We start from the raw sequence: 17,081 nt of genomic DNA, 5'->3' as shown, positions 1-17,081 counted from the left end.
TGTCTGACACATTTGATGAAAAAAGCATTTTCAAAAAGCAGCGGACATATGAGCCACTAGCTGCTCCCCGTAGCCCAACCAAACATGACGTAAACAAAAGGAGCTTGGAAAGGTAGTTCCGACTGAGCAATCTGATTGGTCGAAGGCATTTTGACCGTGCTCAAATCGAGCCGAAGCACGGCTGGACTGTCGCACAACAATATTACTCCGCCTCGGTCTCCATGGCAACCTAGCTAGTAGCATAGCCATGATCAGCTTCAATTACTTCTTGATAAACAACCAGTGACGTGCGGTGAGGTCAGTGAGTGGGTAGGCACTGAGTTCTGAAAGCCAGATTTCTCTAAACCTATATATTGTTAAATCAAAAACAATAAACAACAAACAGGCACGCACGGCCGATTTCAAATAAGTTCCTCCCTTTCTTTCTTTCTTTCTTTCTTTCTTTCTTTCTTTCTTTCTTTCTTTCTCTCTCTCTCTCTCTCTCTCTCACTCACTCACTCACTCACTCACACACACAGACGGGACGTATATGAAATGTCACGACGGTGACTTCAGGTTTGCCCGTAGCCTACTGTAGTTTGGTCTAAATGATTAAACATCGCATCCATCGACTTAACGGACCCGTCCCTCACACCGAGGGCCGAAAAAACGTAAGGCAACAAGTCAAACCTTCGCCGATTCAAACTACCGGTACTACTTCTATTCAACTTAAAAATAAAAGACAGCATTCATCATTATGTAGGACTACAGCATAACTGATGGCAACTCCACTCCATAAACTTTATCTTAATAGATAAAGTACCAGTAGCATATGCCCCATGGACCTGTCCAGCATCAGAATGTAACCATTTATCCACATTGCAGAGCTTAGGTTTGTCCGTCAGTAACAATGAAAACACAACTGCTCAATTGAATATAAAATGCAGAATGGATTGCACTCGGTATCAATTCATCCAACTTTATTATTAAATAAACCCCAAAAAAGTTTCTGACTCACCAATCTGACTCCCTGGCTGTAGAAATAAGCAAGACGATAGTAATCCAGTGACAGTCTGACTGACAGCACAGCTAGCTAGCATCCTTCCGTTCATGTAGGCTACCTGTCCGTTTGAAATGCTCGAACATTGTTTGTCCCTGTTGCTGCTGTACACCGTCCAAGGCTGGCGCAGGCCTTTCTCTTGCTATTCATTCTGTTCCTTTTTAAATTATAATCCAATTTGTTAAAATTCCTCCAGTCTGAAATATCTGCGGGCACGGCAGCTGCAATGTTGACTTAAAAATCCGCGGGGGTAATGCGACGTGAATGAGCATAGCCAACGTAATGACGTTGGCCTAAGCTGCGTAAATGTCTAGTAATATCTCGATTTTAATTGGTCCATGAATGATATGTAATGTAAAGGCTTATGTGGCATACCATTTACGTAAAAAAGGCACAAAGAATTATGCTTATTTGCGTACATGTTAAATAATACAGAATCAAGTGCGCATGCACGAAAACTTTTTTTTTTCTTGCCGTCCACAATGAATAGGCGCAAAGGCACTGATTCTTTGCCGTACACAATGATTGGGAAACAACAAAGGCACAATATTGTTCCACGTTTCGCGGATTACATGTAAAGATCGAAATAATTAACAGTAACAGTAATAATACAAATATAAGTTTATTAAATACATTTTTTTTTTTTTTTTTTTAATTTATTTTGCACACGGCGCCAGTGTAGGCAGTACCCTGACCGCACATCACTGTAAACAACATCGTCATGTATCCATGTGCCGCGACACAAGCTGCTGTTAGTGTCCGCTACATTAACAGTCATAGTGGGCATAGATAGAGGATGGTAATCCCTACAGTTTACACTTCACAACGGGACACTTATAAAGTCACTCGCCGTTGTCTCTCTGCTGCTGATTGAAATGCATCAGTCTTCTCTGGTGTGCAAACTAGCGGAGACTTCGGAGCATGTTTTCTCTGGTGTGCAAACTAGTGTGTGTGTGTGTGTGTGTGTGTGTGTGTGTGTGTGTGTGTGTGTGTGTGTGTGTGTGTGTGTGTGTGTGTGAGAGAGAGAGAGAGAGAGAGAGAGAGAGAGAGAGAGAGAGAGAGAGAGAGAGAGAGAGAGAGAGAGAGAGAGAGAGAGAGAGACCTTGACGCTGTGTTTTAATACGGCTGGACGCACTCCATGTCCGGCTTAAAAAGTGGGGGGGACAAAATGAGTCTTGACGAAAAGTGGGGGGTACATGTTTTTGGAGCTGGATCAGCACTTTTACTTGCTTCTTCCACTTTGCTTAAGGTGTGAATTTGTCATGAACAGATGTGGCATCCGCTGTAGGCCCATTCGGTGTTCAAACCGCATTGTTATTGCTAGAGGGGTAAACACCACCCCATCCCACCCCAAACTGCCACCCCAACCCCCACACCACACATTCTAGTGGGGCATAAGTGATCATTGAGGGGGAGTATTTTATTTTTTGTATGACATTTCTAAGACAATCCTAAGTATGTCCTTAAGAGTGTTACCTTTTAAAAGAGATCAGCCTGTAAATGGTTCAAGAACAGCTTACACTTTACTTTGGAAGTGCCTTGGATTTGGTGTTTTAAAAGAATGTCAAGTGCTGTAAACGGTTTAAATGTATTTTTCATCAATAAAAAAAAAATCTTTACTCGGATATTAAGGCAGGGAAATGGCTTGACTGGACCTAGTTAAAGTTAATGTTTTTTAAACTTCCACCAGTTACTATCAAAGTGCAGCAGTAAAGTAGCAGCACTTTCGTTGAAACCACGCCTTACGAAGTCTAGCCTGTTTGGTACTCCATATTGCTTTTTCTGAGGGGTTTAAGGAGAAAGGTCAGGGAATGTAAACTTTTCCAAAATTAGTCGGCTTCTAAACTCTTTTTTTTGCGTGAAGAATTATCCATTAACATGGGTTCAGCTTGGAATGGCACACTGAGCACTACTTAAGAAAATCTTCAAGTCGTAATAGTCTTTCTTTAAAGTATCTTTGAATGGGATTGTTTGATTTAGGGTGTTTTATGGTGGAAAAAAGCACAAAGCCGCTACTGCATGGATATACACTTTCCTGATGAAAGATTGCAGCTGCAGGAACAAGGCAGGGTGTCATTTGGGGCACAAAGTGTTTCAGCCAGAATCATGCTGTGCACGTAAGTTAGTGGAGCAAGCACAGCTGACGCCTTCAGCCCCTAACCACTGTCATGGGAATGCTTGGCACGTTCCCTCCCTCGCTCGCCCGCTCTCTCTCTCTAACTTTATCCCCCCCCCACACACACACACACACACACAAGGACACACACAGACTAATGTTTTGCCACAAGGAGACAAAACACAGGTCAAACAACATGACTCAGAGTCCCCAGACCATAGTATAAGTGGCGTGTAGAGGAATCATGTGTGTGTGTGTGTGCGTGTGTGTGTGTGTGTGTGTGTGTGTGTGTGTGTGTGTGTGTGTGTGCGTGTGCGCGCGTGTGCGTTGTGCGTGCGTGTGTAGGCGAGTGTGTGCAAGCTCCAGGTCGTCTGAAATAAGCACCCTGGGGGAACAGAACAGAGGCAGCTGAAAAAGACAGTGTAAGAGGGAGAGACAGGTGCGATAACAGGTAGGAGGAGGCAAACAAGGTGATGGTGGAAGAGACAGGAAAAGGTGGAGGTGTGTGGGGCAGACAGGATCACAAGCCTCTGGGGATATACAGTAGTATACAATAATGTCATAGGAAGAGAAAAATGAGGGAATTAAATAGAGCAGCGGATGAATGCCTTGAGTTTGGGCTATGCTGTGCTCACCCTGGACTTGGCCGAGGCAGGGCCCTTCATTATGGGCTCCCATCAGCCCCTGCTGCCGCTAATGTGCTGGAAAATGAGCAGTAACGCTGTGATCTGTTTTATGCGCCATGCTCTGCTCTGCTCTGCTCCATGGACAGCATGCATACTCACACACACACACACACACACACACACACACACACACACACACACACACACACACACACACACACACACTCAATGAGGAATGTTTACAAACTGGCACAAGTGCATAAAAAGACGAATGTGCACAAACACTCTAATTCACATGGATGTGCAGCTGTGCATGAATATATTAATACAAGTTACAGGACTGTACAGACGGCGCCGTGAACACAAATACCTTTTCATTTGGGGCAGAGGCACTCTGTGAGGCTGGCAAAGGTAAAAGCCCAATCTCACATCACACATCAGGTCAAACTTCACTTCTTTGCAACGTCAAGCACAATAATACGCACACATTCACACGTATGCCCAGTGATTGCTGAGGCTTCTGATGTGCTTTTTGTTTCCACTCAAGCAGGAAATTGCTGCCTCCACAGAAGTAGAAAAAAAACAGGGGAACAGTTGGCACTGTTGGTCTGCAGTGTGTGTATGTGTGTGTGTGTCCTTTTTTTGTTGCTGCTCTGTTACTATTAATGTCACCTTGCCTCATGCAGGCGCGTGTGCTGCGTGTGTTAATTGTGTGTACGCATGTGCCTTTGAGGGAATTGTGGGATATTTCTCATGTTATTAATTCCAGCTCAGAGGAGAGTTAACTAACCTATTTTGAGGGTGGTTAGAGATTACAATGATCATTATGATAAAGATGCATTAGCTGTATGGCAGCGGCACAAAGGATTATTATTGTGAACTTCAGTTTTCTCTCACTATTATTTTTCCCACCTAGTTTGACCCGTCTAGACAGCTGTGCAGTGTAATATACTGTAATGCATTGTCACTGATGTTGCCACCTGCTTCTCATAGGATCATATTAACTTTGAAACTAATCTAATAAAACGCCCAGAGACATACTCACCCTGTTCAAAAACGACACTCCATCATTTTGTTGAAAATGAACTCTGTGTTTTGTTCCGGGCTATAAAACTGGCAGTAGGTTCTCACATTTGAATGAAAGGTTCCCTCCTAAAATTGGACTGTTAATGAGAAGTTTAATCTCAATGAAATGTCAATATCAACATTATCCCTCATAATGAAACTGATGGCCTATATTGAGTTTTGGCACATCACTATTGGTCCTGATTGGTTCTGTGGCTTTCTTGATGAATTGACATTCAGGAGAGGACTGTTGAGCAAAGTACTTTACGCCCACATTTCGAATACAAGACATCGGGGCCTTGTTTGGAAAATGAGATGGGCTGATGAATCTATTGAAATCTGCTGTTAGGGGATTTTTTGCTGGCTCGAGGCTTTACCTGCAAACATTGCAAACTTATTATGAATCAATGTCCCAGGTCCAGCGTCTACACCTGAAAGAGTTTGAATGTCTTTCTTTCTCTTCTCCCCCCCCCCCCTTACTCTGTCGGTCTAGGTTATGCAATACTGCAGGCAATTATGGAGAGAGCGGGGCAGAACGGATGGCAGGTCAGGACACTCACACACAAACAAACAAACATATTCCTGGAAACAGGCCGAACAGGCACACACACACACACACACACACACACACACACACACACACACACACACGGTGCATACACACGATTACACCATTGCTATATGGTCGTTAATTCTTCAAGCACAATAGGGAGCCTGCTTGTGGTTTGTATGCATGACCTTATTATGCTTTTTGTGTTTGTATATAAATACACATTGGCTTTAGATTACATTAGCGTATGTTGACACAGGTGAGCGCTATCTGTGTGGAGAGTTTCAATGAGGCAGCATACCGCCGGCTCTTGGAGGATTTGGACCGACGTCAGGAGAGGAAATATGTCATTGACCTGGAGCCTGAGAGACTACAGAGCATCCTGGAACAGGTAATATTACTTTGCTAGAAGTTTCTGAGCAAATGACTGTAACCATGCATTAATACACTATATGGCCCCAAGCTACAGTAAGATGACCAACAAATTATTGTTAGCTTACTGCTGGCATAAGATAATATTGGACTCTTATCCAAAGCCTAAAGGACCCTGCAGCATTTTAGATCATGAGATATGGCTCTAATGGTTGCCACACAAGTTTTATGTGGCATGCACTGTTACCATCAATGAGATTACTACAGACAGGGCACAGATTACATCACTGCCCTGGACCTAACAGCACTTAACGCTAAGTAATGAAGTACAACCACCAAATCAAATCAGTTTTTTATTCATATAGCCCAATATCACAAATAGCCATTTGCCTCAGTGGGCTTCACAGTCCGTACACAATATGACACTCACTACCCTAAGACCCTAAACTTGAATGTGCAATTTCACATCATTACCACCTTAAACCACAGTCAGAGACATTTATTTATTGTTTTAAAGCCACAAGGTTAATAACAATCAAATTAGCATTACTTTAGAAATTGTAGTTTCCCATTCTCTTTTGTTTTCCCCTGCTCCATGCGTCATTCAGCTAGTTGCAACAGCAGTCCTTATGCTTTCTGACATCTGGGGAGGAAACAAGAGTTCTTCCCCGGAGTTCATAATGTGAAGTGAAAAATGTGACTCACCGAACGGCTACACCAGTGTACGATTGCAGTTAACACACCATACTGTCCACTCAGATACAGATTTGGAGCACACACTCACAAACACATATTGTATATGAAGGCACACACACTCTGCCACCTTTCACTTGTCCTGGTTCATTAGAGTATTTGTCTTGCTTGATGGTCGAGCTCTGACAGGTGCCGCAGATGTGTGTGTATGTGTATGTGTGTGTATGTGTGTGTGTGTGTGTGTGTGTGTGTGTGTGTGTGTGTGTGTGTGTGTGTGTGTGTGTGTGTGTGTGTGTGTGTGTCGGTGTGTCGGTGTGTCGGTGTGTAGTTCTGCGTGCCCTTTGACTCAGATTTCTGTTCAACATCCCAATGCTTCTGCTACCTGTCATCACAGCTGATCCTCTGTCTGCACATCTGACAAATTCAGTGACGCACACACAGCTAATCACTCACGTCCACACACACTCCTACTCACACACAATACATGCACCATTATCTATAAAATACATATCAGTGCATAATACAAATAATAGGCAAACACGCATTAGCATCAGCTTTCCAGATTTTGATTGCACTTATTCACACAGCTGCACACAGACACACACACACACATACTCACACACACACACAGACTCACACACACACACACACGAGCGCGCGCACACACACACACACACACACACACAAACCTACACCAGTAGCAGCATCCCAGACAGACAGACAGTTCCTTAATTGGCTTCTGTGGTGTGTCAACAGACAGACGTAGACACAAAAGACACACACACACACACACACACACACACACACACACACACACACACACACACACATACACACACATAAGTCTATACAGAGACAGGCATACAGATACAAACACTCACTCCCTTCACAGTGAGCTCTGCAGTGCTGGCATTGGCTCAGATCCCTGCTCAGACATAGACTGCTCTGTTTGTCCGCCCCTGCCAGCTGTGATTTTTTTTTCTGTTTTAGTTTTGAGGTTAATTGATTTCCTGGGAACTGTGTGTTGCAAAACACAACATGTGAATGCAATTTATGAAAGGTCTCCCTTTTTTGCTGGCAACCTGACAATATTGGATCTAGGCAATTTCTTATGATAGTTAGTTACCAAAACAAGTGAAATCCTTATTACAGGATGCCATTCTTTTTTTATCAAGTTTGACAAAGTCCTCCTAACCCTAAAACAATGGTTCATAAGTTCATCGTGAATCCTACTTGTCCCCTGGTTTGCAACAGTTCATGCATTGTCAGTAGATAGGAAATAACGTTGTCTCTGTCTTTCTCTCTCTGTTCTTCTTCCCAGGCTGTCAGTGTGGGGAAACATGTAAAGGGTTACCATTACATCATAGCAAACCTGGTAAGATCTCTTGATGGTGTCGCCTTTGGCTGCTATCTTAAAACATGTTTATTAGAGTGTTCCTGTAATATCTTGCTTTTATAATCTACCTGAGGATAATTCCTTTTTAATACGTCAAAGACACAAAAACAGAAAATGATCTCGCAGACGGACCAAAAATTATCATGAGAACGTATTTAAAAGATAGGCCGGAACACAAAATCAATGCATACCTGCATTAAGCCTACATTGTGACTTCCACTTTGCCTTAGGTTGTTGTTTTCTATTCAGTTATTAACAGGAAGAACAAACCATTTTGCAATTTCCATTTTGATCTTGTAATAGTCCCACCATGGTGCCATTTTGCCTCTGTACATCAGAATTAGTTCATTATCTTTTTTTTCTTCTCTTCAACAAACTTAGAGCAGCGGGTAGCTGCCGGGAACTCGCACCAGTAATGAAGTATTGCTTCAACCTTAATCCCACACAATCTGTTCCACAGCAGTTCTCCCCGGGATGGTGAGAAAGGGGTCCTGCGAGCTCAGGTCAAGCTAGATAGGCTTCCAGAGCTTTCATCAATTAGCATCCATCAGACCAGGATAACCCTCACACGTCTTTACTCTGTACCTCTGTCTTTGGCCCCATTCCCAAATGAATCCCTCTCCCTGACCACTTGACTACAAAGTGTCACTCTGCGTGAAGTCACACTCCGACACAGCTGTGGAGGAAGCCACTCCATATTAAGTAGGGTGTATGAATAGTCGGATAAACTGTTAGACTATGTGGAGTATGATAAATCAGGAAAGGTGCTCACATTCTGTTCGGAGGGTGGTGATATTCCACTCCACTCTACTTTTCTCTGTGCTTGCGTCATCTTCCCTTTTGGCTTATTCATTCACCGTCTTTCTTCCTCCAACCAGGGTTTTAAAGACATTTCTCTGGAGAGGTTCATGCACGGCGGGGCCAATGTGACTGGGTTCCAGCTGGTGGACTTCAGCAGGCCTATCGTTATTAAACTGATGCAGCGCTGGAACAAACTGGACCAGAGAGAGTACCCCGGATCTGAAAGCCCACCTAAGGTAATGAAAAAATTATGCTGTACAATCTTTAAATACTCAGTTTAGAAACTTTAGAGTTGGCACCACCTAGACAACTTACTACTTGCCCTTCATTCGGGAAAACAAAAAAAAGCAGAACTTCACTTTACTTTAGAAATTGAACTAAAGCTGTTTTTTCCATTACAACACACTGCCTATACTACACTCATATACACACCAGAAGTTTATTGTGCACACACACACACACACACACACACACACACACGCACAAACACACACACACACACACACACACACACACACACACACACACACACACACACACACACACACACACACACACACACACACACACACACTTTTAGGGGTGATGGCATTGGTTTTCATATCATTCCTCTGTACCTAAAATTCACCACTGAAGCCAAATGTTCAGCTTTTAAGCAGGCACCGGGTGATGATCTGCATGTGAACCATTCAGTGTGATGTGGTGCTTTCGTTACAGCCTCTTAGCCAATCAGAGTGTGTCCCCGGGACATTGGCGCGGTGAATTGGCTGCTTCCTCTGTGTGATTGCATACATAAATTCCTGATTTAGTGTCAAGGTTAATGTGATGTATGGGCGAGAGGTTTCTTCATACTCAAGACGTTTTTGTCATATCTGTCCCTCCTGTTTATTCTCTCTCCGTTTTCTGTCACACCAGGGTGCGTCTATTTAGTCTTTACCACTCCCCCCTCTCCTTTCTGTCTCTGTCATTTCTCCTCCCTTAGCAAACTGCTATTGACCTGCAGCCAATTGCGTTTGATATGCGCATGTATTAGCTGGAAAAATGTCCACCTACCTATTAAAAATGTCATCATGCAGGTGCTCCGGTGGCGTAGTGGATAGAGCGTGTACCATATTGGCTCAGGCCTTTGTTGCACTGGTCGCAGGTTCAAATCCGACCTGTGGACCTGTACTGCAGGTCATCCCCCCTCTCTCTCTGTCTCCCCATTTCAACTCTGTACTATCAAATAAAGCTTGAAAATGCCCCCCTCCCCCCCCCCAAAAAAAAAAAAAAGTCATCATGCTGCAGCTCTCTGACCCTAGCTATTTGGCTCACACACTAACATGCATGCAGGAGGTGTAGCTTTAGAAAAGGTAATGCTCCATATGAGTGTCTTCCAAACGCTGCAAATGTATATGGATGGTCATGATCTCTCTGTATTGGAATATCATTTTTCACCCAGGCCACATATCATCGTTCTCAAATTGAGCTTAATTCTCATTAGTTGATGTTGGCTGCATCAATCGACCCCCTAACACTCACACAACAGTTAGTTTGTTAACTGAGGTAAACATAGTGGCCCTCATTTATCAACCTTGCGTAGACCAGACATTTGGGTGTACGCACATTTCCACGCAAACCTCGGCATTTATCAATATGGACGTGAGCGTAGGATACGCTCAAATCCCACGCCAGCTCTCAGCTCGTGTACGCAAGTTTGTAAACAGCATGGACTCGCAGTGCAGGCTGTGCCGGGTAGCCGATTACTTTGTTGGACAATTATTAGAAGATAATACAAATGCAGTGTTTGCTCAAACGGAAATAAAGATATTAATCACTTAAAAATGTGCAGCTTATGGTGTGCAACTGAGTAGGAGCACTGATTCAATAGTGCGCACACCGGCCACTTAGCGCTGCATGGGACTGCGTAAGGGCAGTTAAGTATAGAATACACATAAAAAAACACAAAATTCTAATTTAAAAACATGGATAGAAATACAACATTTAAATAAAATAAATAAAACATTTGAACCAAAAATAAAAATTACAGGTTAAAAGGGAAAGAGGAAAGTTTTCAGACCTGATTTAAAAGAGCTTTGCAGCAGACCTAAGACTCTCTGGCAGTCCGTTCCAGAGAGTGGGTGCATAAAAGCTGAAAGCCGCCTCTCCCTGTCTAGTCCTAGCTCTGGGGACTTTCAGTAGACCATACTGTCCCATACGACCTGAGAGCTCTGGTATGTTCATAACAGATCAGCAGATCAGTCATGTATTGTGGCCCTAGACCATTTAGGGTATTTTGAAATCAATTCGTTGGTTGACAGGAAGCCAGTGTAAAGACTTCAGAACTGGGGTGATGCACTCGAGCAGCGGCGTTCTGAATTAGCTGAAGCTGTCTGATTGATTTTTTAGGAAGGCCTGCAAAGACACTGTTACAGTTGTCAAGTCTACTAAAAATAAATGCATGGACAAGTTTTTCTAAGTCCTGCTGAGACATTAGCCCTTTAATTCTTGAGATGTTTTAAGATGGTAGTAGGCTGACTTAATAATTGATTTAATGTGTTTTTTTGAAATTCAAGTCTGAATCTATGACTACTCCAAGATTTCTGGCTTGGTGTGTGCTTTCTAACATAACAGATTTCAGCTGTGCACTGACTTTTAATTGTTCATCCCTGGCACCAAAGACAATGACTTCAGTTTAGTTGTTGTTCAATTGAAGAAAATGTTGGCACATCCAGTCATTGATTTGTTCAATGCACTTACTCAGTGCTTGTATCGGACTAATAGTCTCCTGGTGATATGGTTATGTAAATGTGTGTGTCATCTGCATAATTATGGTAACATAATTTGTTCTTGTTCATAATCTGAGCTAGTGGGAGCATGTAGTTGTTAAACAGAAGAGGCCCAAGAATGGAACCTTGGGGGACCCCGCATGTAATATTTGTTCTCTCGGATGTGAAATTGCCTATTGATACATAGTAGTCTCTCTCCTACAGTTCCAGAAAGTCCAACCCAGTTTACAAGTCGGTCTAGTAGTATATTGTGGTCAACTGTGTCGAACGCAGCACTGAGATCCAATAAAACTAATACAGAGCTTTTGCCACTGTCTGTGTTTTAAGTGGATATCATTGAGGACCTTAACCAGAGCGGTCTCAGTGCTGTGGTGTTGACGAAAACCTGACTGAAAGACATCAAAGCAGTTGTTCATTGCCATGTAGTTATTTAGCTGTTGATATGATAAACTGCTTTTTTTTTAAAGATATTTTTTGACATTTTTCATGCTTTATTTGACAGTATGAAGAGACAGAGGTGAAATGGGGCAGAGAGGGGAGTGACATGCAGAGAACGACCGTGGGTGGGAATCGAACCCGGGTCTGCTGCTGGGCCCGGCCCGGGGTGGGACGCCCTACCTACTGAGCTAAGGGCGCCCCTTATAAACAGCTTTTTCAATGATCTTTCTTAAAAATGGAAGGTTAGATATGGGCCTATAATTGCTCATGAGTGATGTATCTAGATTGTTTTTTTTAGGAGTGGCGTGATGACTGCTGTTTTCAGGGCCTGTGGGAATACACCTGTCCGGAGAGACATGTTGACAATTTCTAGGACATCTGAGGCCATGCAGTTAAAAACTGTTTTAAAGAAGCCTGTGGGCAGAATGTCAAGGCAACAGGAAGAGGAGTTCAGGTGTTGTATAATGTCCTCCAGGTTTTTCTGGTTGATCAGATAAAATTCTGTCATGGCATCTGGATTGATTTTAAGTGGGCACAGGGATAAAACATATCTTGAACCCGGTATTGATGCGGTAACAGCTTGTCTAATTTTATGACTTGTGTCAGTAAAGAAGGAGGCAAATTCATTGCAGGCCCTCGTGGAGAGATGTTCAGATGCTATTTACACAGGAGGGTTTGTGAGCCTGTCAACAGTAGCAAACAGAGCACGCGCATTGTTGCTGTTTTTGTGTTTTTGGTGATGATGTCAGAGAAGAAAGACTGCCTTGCATTTCTCAGTTCTGAGTTAAAAGTTCAAAGTTTTTCTTTGAAAAAGTCATAATGAACCTGAAGATTTGTTTTTCGCCACCTACGTTCTGCTTTACGGCACTCTCTTTTTTCTAGTCTGACCTGCGGGGCATTTCTCCATGGAGATCTTTTTTTAACAGAGACGGCCTTCACCTTAGTGGGTGCAATGGCATCAATAGTATTTGTAATTTTTGAGTTGAAGTTATCCACAAGCTCATTAACTGAGATACAGGGGAGGAGTGGAGTAAGAGAACATACCTAAACAAATTCCTCACTGGTGTTTTCAGTAATACACCGCTTCTTGATTACTTTTGATTGGTCACCTATGTGTACAGCGACTGTACTTTCAAAAAACAAACATGAATGCTCAGAGAGACCCACATCAGCCAAGAGATCTCCTGTGACAATAGATGCTTCCAAAATGCTCTAGGCTAATTGGTGCTGTGTAAAGACAAACTGAGCCCTGTTAGCCTTGGGCCAACTCGTAGCCCCAGGCCAAGTAGAACTGTTGTGTAATACTGCACATTGTGGAGAGCTATTGGGACTTGTCCCTTTGCCATCGGGACTGGATTTACAGCGTTGAGCTCAATCACAAACATTACATTATATGTCATTTAGCAGACGTTTTTATCCAAAGCGACTTACAACTGGAGCACACATTCATACACTGATAGCAGCAGCTACCACGCAGGGTGCAAGCTAACTATCGGGAGCAATTTAGGGTTCAAAGTCTTGCCCAGGGACACTTGGACATGTGGCGGAGAGACCGGGGATCGAACCACCGACCCTGCAGTTGCAAGCCACCCTACCCACCGAGCTACATCCCCCATCCCAAACTTTAAAGCCAGTGATTCTCAGCTGGAGTGCCAGCTGTTGAAATGTAGTGAACAACAACATTTGCTAGTTAGCACTAAACTTAAGGAATAGCTAGGACTAGTTAAGCCGGTATTGTGTCGTAAACAAAGTGTTGTACAAAGTCAAATGTTGACCTGATTATATGCTTGCAACATTGCAAGGCTCAGTTCACTCATTCCACTGTTTCTATTACTTCTGTACTTAAGCCTTTTCTGCTTGTTTTTTTATATATTGGAAATGATGAGTGCTTTGTTAAAGCACTTAGTAACAGTGTTAAGCAAGGTTATATACATATAGGCTAAATAAATATAAAATGTAAATACAAGGGCTTTTACACATGGCTTAAAGCATATGTAGCATTTATTTGAATGCACTGCATACATTTTTTATAAACATTAGTTCCTGTGTGAGAGGTTGCACATGCTTTATTTTATTGCATGCATCATTTATAAAAAGTGTTCCTTGTTCGGATGTGGAGCAGCAGAGTAAACTTGTATTAAGTGATGCATGTTTTATCTTATTTGAGAACACTTACACAGAAATGCGTTTAGCCTAGATATTTGGTGGATTTCAGCTGAACTTGGGGTATTTGAAGTGATCCTCAAAATATCATTCAGAGTGTGGTGTAACAGCCTATTCTAGTTCCTACAGGTCCCTAAGGTGTTTCGTGTCCTGCCCTCTGACAAAAGCAGAAAACAGGATCGCTAGTTTTGCTCAGGATTTCTTGCTGTTTTTCTCCTTGATTTGGATCTCATAGTCATCATGTGTCGCCTAAAGGGATGCTTTAGTTTTCAAAGGGGGTGAGATCAAAGGAGGATGACATGCTAGTGCAGCCTTCCAAAAAAAAAAATCACGCCCCTTTGGGACACAAATCAAGGGATGTCGGAGAGAGGAAAGTACCTAGAGAGCATTGTCAGATTCTCTCCGACGACTTGCCTCTTTCTTTCCTCTTTCTTTCCTCCCATTTTCATCTCTCTCAGCACTTGTCTGGGCCGTGATGTGAAGGTGCCCCACTGTGTGTTTGACTGCTTCTGTCTGCGTGCAGCTGTGTGCCCCTGTGTGTGGGCCGGCAGGGTTTTTTGTTTCTGCCGAAGTGTTTGCTGCTGTTTCCCTGCCGTGCTGTCTTAACTATAATGAATTTGTCAAACAATCCGTCAAGATGGCCACCACTTTGGAAAGGCACCGACATGTTTTCTCTTAACTCCTTGTCACGTTTTTCAAAGATCTCTAAAGCACTACAACGTCCTATTTTAATTTTTATAAATTAACACCTATAAATCTTGAGAGTAAACTTTAACCTTCAAATTCCCCCAAAGTGGTTGATTTAATGAACGTGGATTTACAATATGATTAAAGCATGTTTTAATGCGATTTTAATGGCCGAGAGACTGTATTTGAAAAGCTATAAGTCTGTCTATAAACTGGCACATTTACAGCGATAACACATTTACAGAGGTGCTGATTGATGTCTTAACTTAGGTCTTAACTGTAAAAGTCAAATAACTGCCTGAGCGGTGAGATAGATTGAGACACAGGTCAGCATGTTTGAATAGCGGTGAGGTTAGTTAATAATGCAGCTAAAAAGGGTCTGAGGTCTGATGCAGCTTTACAGTGGCTGTCTTGAGATTAAATTGGTTCGTCTCACCACGCCAGACTAGGCCTATACCGTATAGCCCAGCAACATTAGCCTTTCGTACTTTGGCTTTGTAAATCACTGAAAGCATCGATTCGAGCACTGTTTGTTTGTTGTGTGTTTGAACTGGTGCACTCCTGCAGAGTAAGCTACCATTCAGTTTATTACCACCAATACGGAATTAAGAAAAGCTTTGACTCTTGAGTTGATTGTATTTGAAATAACAGGCTAAAAGCTCAATCTAAGTTAATGTTTTCTGATGTGACGGGTTGGTTTATATAACCCATGTGAAAAATATTTAAAATGTATAATTAATTTGTTTCGCACATTTTTTTGTTTCATATTCTAGAAAGACATTAGATATTGATTTTCAGTTTTTTTGAAAAAGAAGAAATATACCAGATTGGGCCTTTATATATCTTAAGACCAGGATTTGCCCTAACGTAAGATTTCAAATGTTTGCATTATCTGAGAAGTCATTTGATAACAGGATTCATGTCCGCCATACTGTGAACTTGTTCTGACAAAGAAAGAGCTATTTGTTTGCTCGACAGAAACAGTTTAAAAGCCTGTCAAAGTGCTAACATTTAATTTTTTTCTCTCTCTTTTTTCCCTGCATCCTTCAGTATACCTCAGCCCTGACGTATGACGGTGTCCTTGTGATGGCCGAGGCCTTCCGCACCCTTCGCCGTCAGAAAATTGATATCAGTCGCCGTGGCAACGCTGGTGACTGCCTGGCCAATCCAGCTGCTCCCTGGAACCAAGGAATAGATATGGAGCGTGCACTGAAACAGGTGGGCACAGGTTTGAGGTTGTATTTTTTAGTATAGACAGATTGGAAAAACGCTTTGACAGATGTTTAACAAATCATGTTCACACACACACACACACACACACACTGGAACACAAGCAAAAAACAGTCTGTAAAGCAGCTGGCGTAATAAAGGAGAAAATGCCAACATTTATCTCTTTTGAATTCTTGTTGGGACTTTGATGGAGTGCCCATCAGATTAAAACACACACTTATTGTAACACACAAACGAGTACCGCTATACTTCTCAGGTACATACCTACCAGAACATCAAAAATAGGCTTTATTTGTCTCACTCCAACTCTTACTCTAACCTTAACCTAATCATAACCTTAAGGGCTTAAGGCTTGATTGTTTGCAGCCATAATTCTGGGACATGTCATTTTAAACCATTGTTTTGTTACAACCGTACAGTAACTATGGGTGTTGCCAAATCAATCTAGACATTTTAAGGATAATAACTTTTAAAAGGTGTGTTATGGTGTGATTTTTTTTCTTCTATCGCTTACAGTCGTTTTTGCTTTAAATGCAGGTGCGCATTCAGGGCCTGACTGGGAACATTCAGTTTGATCACTACGGTCGGAGGGTCAACTATACCATGGACATGTTTGAACTGAAGAGCAACGGCCCACGCAAGGTATGGCTCTCCTCACAGCTCAATATAAGCAACACTTTGAAATTGTGAGTCGAGGGGGCGCCTTTAGCTCAGTTGGTAAGGCGTCCCCCTCCCGGGCCGGGCCCAGCAGCAGACCCGGGTTCGATTCCCACCCGCGGTCGTTCTCTGCATGCCACTCCCCTCGCTGCCCCATATCACCTCTGTCTCTCTGCACTATCAATAAAGCATAAAAATGCCCAGAAAATATCTTAAAAAAAAGAAATTGAAACCCAATCATAAACATGCCAAAGCCGATTTGTTCCATGCTGTTTTTGTCACCACTGAAAGGACTAAGGCGTTCTGTTATTGTCAATGGATAATTCCTGGAGTTTTTTCGATATGTGCTGCATTTTTCTTTGTTTTATCCTGCGCGATGGCTAATTGTAAAAAGATTTATTCATTTACTGTATGATTATCTTCATCTTGATCCCTATCATAATTCTTAATTAATAACGGTCTCACTGGCTGCAGTTATAC

General features: G+C 42.5%; 1 protein-coding gene across 2 annotated transcripts in view; it reads left to right on the top strand.

The window, feature by feature from the left end:
• gria4a (glutamate receptor, ionotropic, AMPA 4a) overlaps positions 1-17,081 on the top strand; it is a gene marked incomplete at its 5' end in the record, with an annotated part of 106,773 nt that overhangs the window by 40,639 nt on the left and 49,053 nt on the right. For both annotated transcript variants that reach the window (XM_080054037.1, XM_080054036.1), the window contains 6 exons: positions 5,340-5,392; positions 5,656-5,787; positions 7,783-7,836; positions 8,736-8,894; positions 15,765-15,932; positions 16,482-16,586. In XM_080054037.1, coding sequence (XP_079910163.1) covers positions 5,340-5,392; positions 5,656-5,787; positions 7,783-7,836; positions 8,736-8,894; positions 15,765-15,932; positions 16,482-16,586 — 671 coding nt within the window. The remainder of the gene's footprint in view (positions 1-5,339; positions 5,393-5,655; positions 5,788-7,782; positions 7,837-8,735; positions 8,895-15,764; positions 15,933-16,481; positions 16,587-17,081) is intronic.

The sequence above is a fragment of the Ammodytes marinus genome (assembly GCF_949987685.1).
Source record: "Ammodytes marinus genome assembly, chromosome: 3".
Classification (NCBI taxonomy): Eukaryota; Metazoa; Chordata; class Actinopteri; order Uranoscopiformes; family Ammodytidae; genus Ammodytes; species Ammodytes marinus.
The sequence above is the reverse complement of the archived record's forward strand: the minus strand, read 5'-3'. Positions and strand labels throughout refer to the sequence as shown.